General features: G+C 44.5%; 1 protein-coding gene across 2 annotated transcripts in view; it reads left to right on the top strand.

Moving 5' to 3' along the window:
* Positions 1–2,386: 2,386 nt before the first annotated feature.
* Positions 2,387–3,529, top strand: part of DPH5 (diphthamide biosynthesis 5) — a 60,788-nt gene continuing 59,645 nt past the window's right edge. The window contains exon 1 of one of the 2 annotated variants that reach the window (XM_019501695.1): positions 2,387–2,696. In XM_019501695.1, the coding sequence (XP_019357240.1) occupies positions 2,476–2,696 (221 nt within the window). In that variant the 5' untranslated portion in view covers positions 2,387–2,475. The remainder of the gene's footprint in view (positions 2,697–3,529) is intronic. The other variant, XM_019501697.1, reaches the window with a different exon arrangement.

Below are 3,529 nucleotides of genomic sequence, written 5' to 3'. Positions count from 1 at the left end.
ATTGTTTCCAAGAATTGTCCAAATAGCCAATAATTTTAGCTTAATTTCAGCTCAGTAAAGAATATTGTTCCACTTTCAGAACCCCTCCTTGCAAACCTACAAATTTACATTAATTAATTTTACTCATGCATACAAATCTTTGAAGGACTGGACCCTTGATCTCCCTACATACATAACTCAGGTCTCTGTCTCCCTGTCACATATGCAACAGTGAACATTACTTTTCTTCCCTGCAACTCTTCATGATCCTGTGTGGGAGTAGTACTCATAACAAGACCAAACTCTATCTGGGATGTGGAAGCAAGTTAAAGACAATTGGTAAAAACTGGGCCAAAAAGAAATGGTGATGAGACAGAGATTTGAAATAGGGTGGGCTGAAAGGACAATGTCATCTTGATTTTTTTTAAACTGATTAGCATGAAATATCTAACTGTCTTACAGAACAGAACTTCAAAATCGTATGGCAATATTTTCTCTTAATCTTATAGATGTTGGTAGACTTTGCATTGCCCTGCAGAAATGTAGACCAGATTTTTTAACTGTTCTAAAAGAAACACTAAACATCAGGACTGGCTATTTCTCAAGGAATTTTTTTCCATCTTTTATTGAAAAAAAAAAAGGAATTAAAACCTTAGGGGGGAAAACAATTGTTTTGGTATAAAAATTCTAACTTTCTCTTACTTTGCTTTCCCATCCTGTCTTATAAGTTCTCCACTGAAAAAAGGGAGGGATAAGTATTTTAAAAAGAGGGTGGGGGATGAGGTGGAGGAAACACTCTTTTATCTTTTTCTCCTGGAAAAGCATGAAAACTTAAAACGAAAACAGCCAAGGAGTGTTCTGCACAGAGGCTTGCCTGCTACCTCTTTTGCAACCGCCTTGAGACGTAAACACCCATTTGCAGCGCTTGTGGGAGAACAGGCACATGATCTGCCCAGAGCACTGCACCAGAGTGATGTCACTGTGCAAGTGCAAGAGACAAGAGGTCAAAATGACTGCTAACAAAACAGTGATGCTAACTATACCCCCCATTCAAGGCATATACATTTAATCTCTCTTTTACAGGAATCCCTAGGTACCACAGCATATGTGTTTCTAAACAGTAATATGTTTAGTGCACATCAAAACTTTGATGCCTTTTGACAGTATTATCAAACTTAAGTCTTAATATATCGAGTCAGGCCCAGAGCTATCATGAGACTGTAAAGCTGTGTTTCTTTCTGCTTTCCAGTGCTTAGGGTCACCTTTTCAAGATTGTTTTCTACAATTAGGAGGAACATTTGGGGAACATTTTTTTTGTTTGCTTTTTTCTGCATGAAAACTGAGATTCCCGTCCGAACTCTTGATTTCCACAGCTGGGCCTTAAAAAACACCTAACAATGTAAAACTTGCAACTCTGTTATAAGAACTGGGAATAATGCTTCAAATAAATCTGTTGAAACTGGAGAAAAAAACAGTTAAGAGAAGGACTTAGCAAAGATTCAAAGATTGTCTGGGCTCAAATGTGAAGACAAAATATCTTCATTTTCTCCCCATCAAAGAGACTTTTGCAGTGAGCTCCAACTCTATTTTATGTACTTGTTATTCAGTACAGTGGCCATCACAAAGCAACCAGGTCAGTGCTTCTCAACCTTTGTGAGGCTTATGGTCTCACTCAGCAAATATCAGCTCTTCGTTTTCACTCATTTTTTTTACTATGAAAAGGTAACAGAGAAGCTGTTCTGTTGCAAAGGCCTTGAGCAGACCATACCTGGTTGCCATGTTTCTAACACTGTAGATGTCTATTGGAAATCTCTAGTTTACTGTATGAAAAATGTTTGCACAACTACCAGCACTAACACTGAGTGGCACCTGGCAGCTCTCTTGAAAGGATCTCAGGGCACCCCAGGGTGCTGCAGCTCCATTACTGAGTATCGCTGACCTCGGTGCTCATACAACTGGAAAGGAAAAATCTACCCAAGTCTGAAATGCTGTTGTGCTCTCAGGGCAAACAATTTTGTTTTGCTTCCACATAACGTTTATTAGGCCCCTGCTCCACGACATATATTATGCCATCAATTAGTGAATCACGGCATGAATTCAGACTAGCCACATGTGCAAAATAATTAATCCCACGATAATGGCCCTCCAGCTATCAAAAGGGCTGACAAGCTACAAGGTTAGTGCTTTGAAACGTGTACCAGTGCTCCAGCTGGTTTCTACCCACCTTCCATTTGAACGTGTAGCAGGGCCCTTAGGGCCACACTGGGGAGCACTTTTAGGCCCTGACCACAGCCCCGGGCCAGGCCAATGCCCCGGGCCAGTGACGCCCCGTCTGGCAACTGGTGTGAACTCTTTGATGCCCAGTGGCCCTAAGCAGCACTGAGAGAGGAGAGGAGAGCAGAGGAAGGGAGTCCTAGACGAGGCGCTGCGCCCAAGCGGCTCCGGGGGCCAGAGCTGAGCGCCCCGGGGTGACACTTACCCAGGCCCAGCACAGGGATGCTGAGGCCGTTGGCGAGCGGCAGCGCTAGTCCGCCCCGCGCGCGGGAGGCCACGAGGCGCCGCGGCCACCCGCGCAGCCGCGGCACCATCCACCACCTCGGCCCGGCCCTGCCCCCTCCGCAGAGGAGCCCGTGCCCGCCCCGGCCCGGCTCCTGCCCCCGGCCCTTGTCGCAAAACGTCGCAAAGCGGCAGGTTCGCACCGGCCCGGCGGGACCACGGTTCGTGCGGGACCGGGGCGGCCTGAGGGGCCGGGGGTGGCGACCGGGCTCGGCTCGGGGGGCTACCCTGCCCTGCCCTGCAGCTATGCGGGCGGGGGCAGCGGGGCGGGAGGGGTTATACACACCTCGGGTGCGATACACGCGCTTTTTATATAATAGCATGTTTTATGTAGAGAGAAAGAGATATAAAACATGCCTTAGATAAACGTCCATGTTATATGCATAATACTTTGTACCAGATAGGATGCTATAGATCGTGTGTAATGGACGTTATGCATATGTGTTTCATATATACATAATGTATATTACATGCTATATAATGTGCATGAAATATATAATATTTATATACACACGTACACACATGCACATAGACATGTAGACAGGCATGAACGTGTGTGTGTGTGTGTGTGTATGCGTGTGTGTATACATGTGCATGTGTACACATATATATACACACATACTGCATGTAAAATGCCTGCCTAGATATGGTAGAATCAATAATAGTTCATATACTTCAGTTGTATGGCATAAAATTTGATATACTGCATGTAGTATATATATAACCTGCAACCTACACAAGAATAGAGAGAGAGAGAGAGATGTGCATATCTTTCTCTATATATTTTGTGTATATATGTATATGTACGCGTGTGTATATGAACATATATGTATATATGTATATGTGCGTGCTTGTGTCCATGTGTCTGTATGTGCATGTGTACACACATGCACACACTTTTATATAGGAAGATAAAGCTGCAGCTCCATTGCAGCCCCAAGGTGGGCTGTTGGATTATTATGGGGAGAGAGGAAAACAGGGATAGCACTGGGGG

The sequence above is a fragment of the Gavialis gangeticus genome, unplaced genomic scaffold (assembly GCF_001723915.1).
Source record: "Gavialis gangeticus isolate Ggan-Ray unplaced genomic scaffold, GavGan_comp1, whole genome shotgun sequence".
Classification (NCBI taxonomy): Eukaryota; Metazoa; Chordata; order Crocodylia; family Gavialidae; genus Gavialis; species Gavialis gangeticus.
The sequence above is the reverse complement of the archived record's forward strand: the minus strand, read 5'-3'. Positions and strand labels throughout refer to the sequence as shown.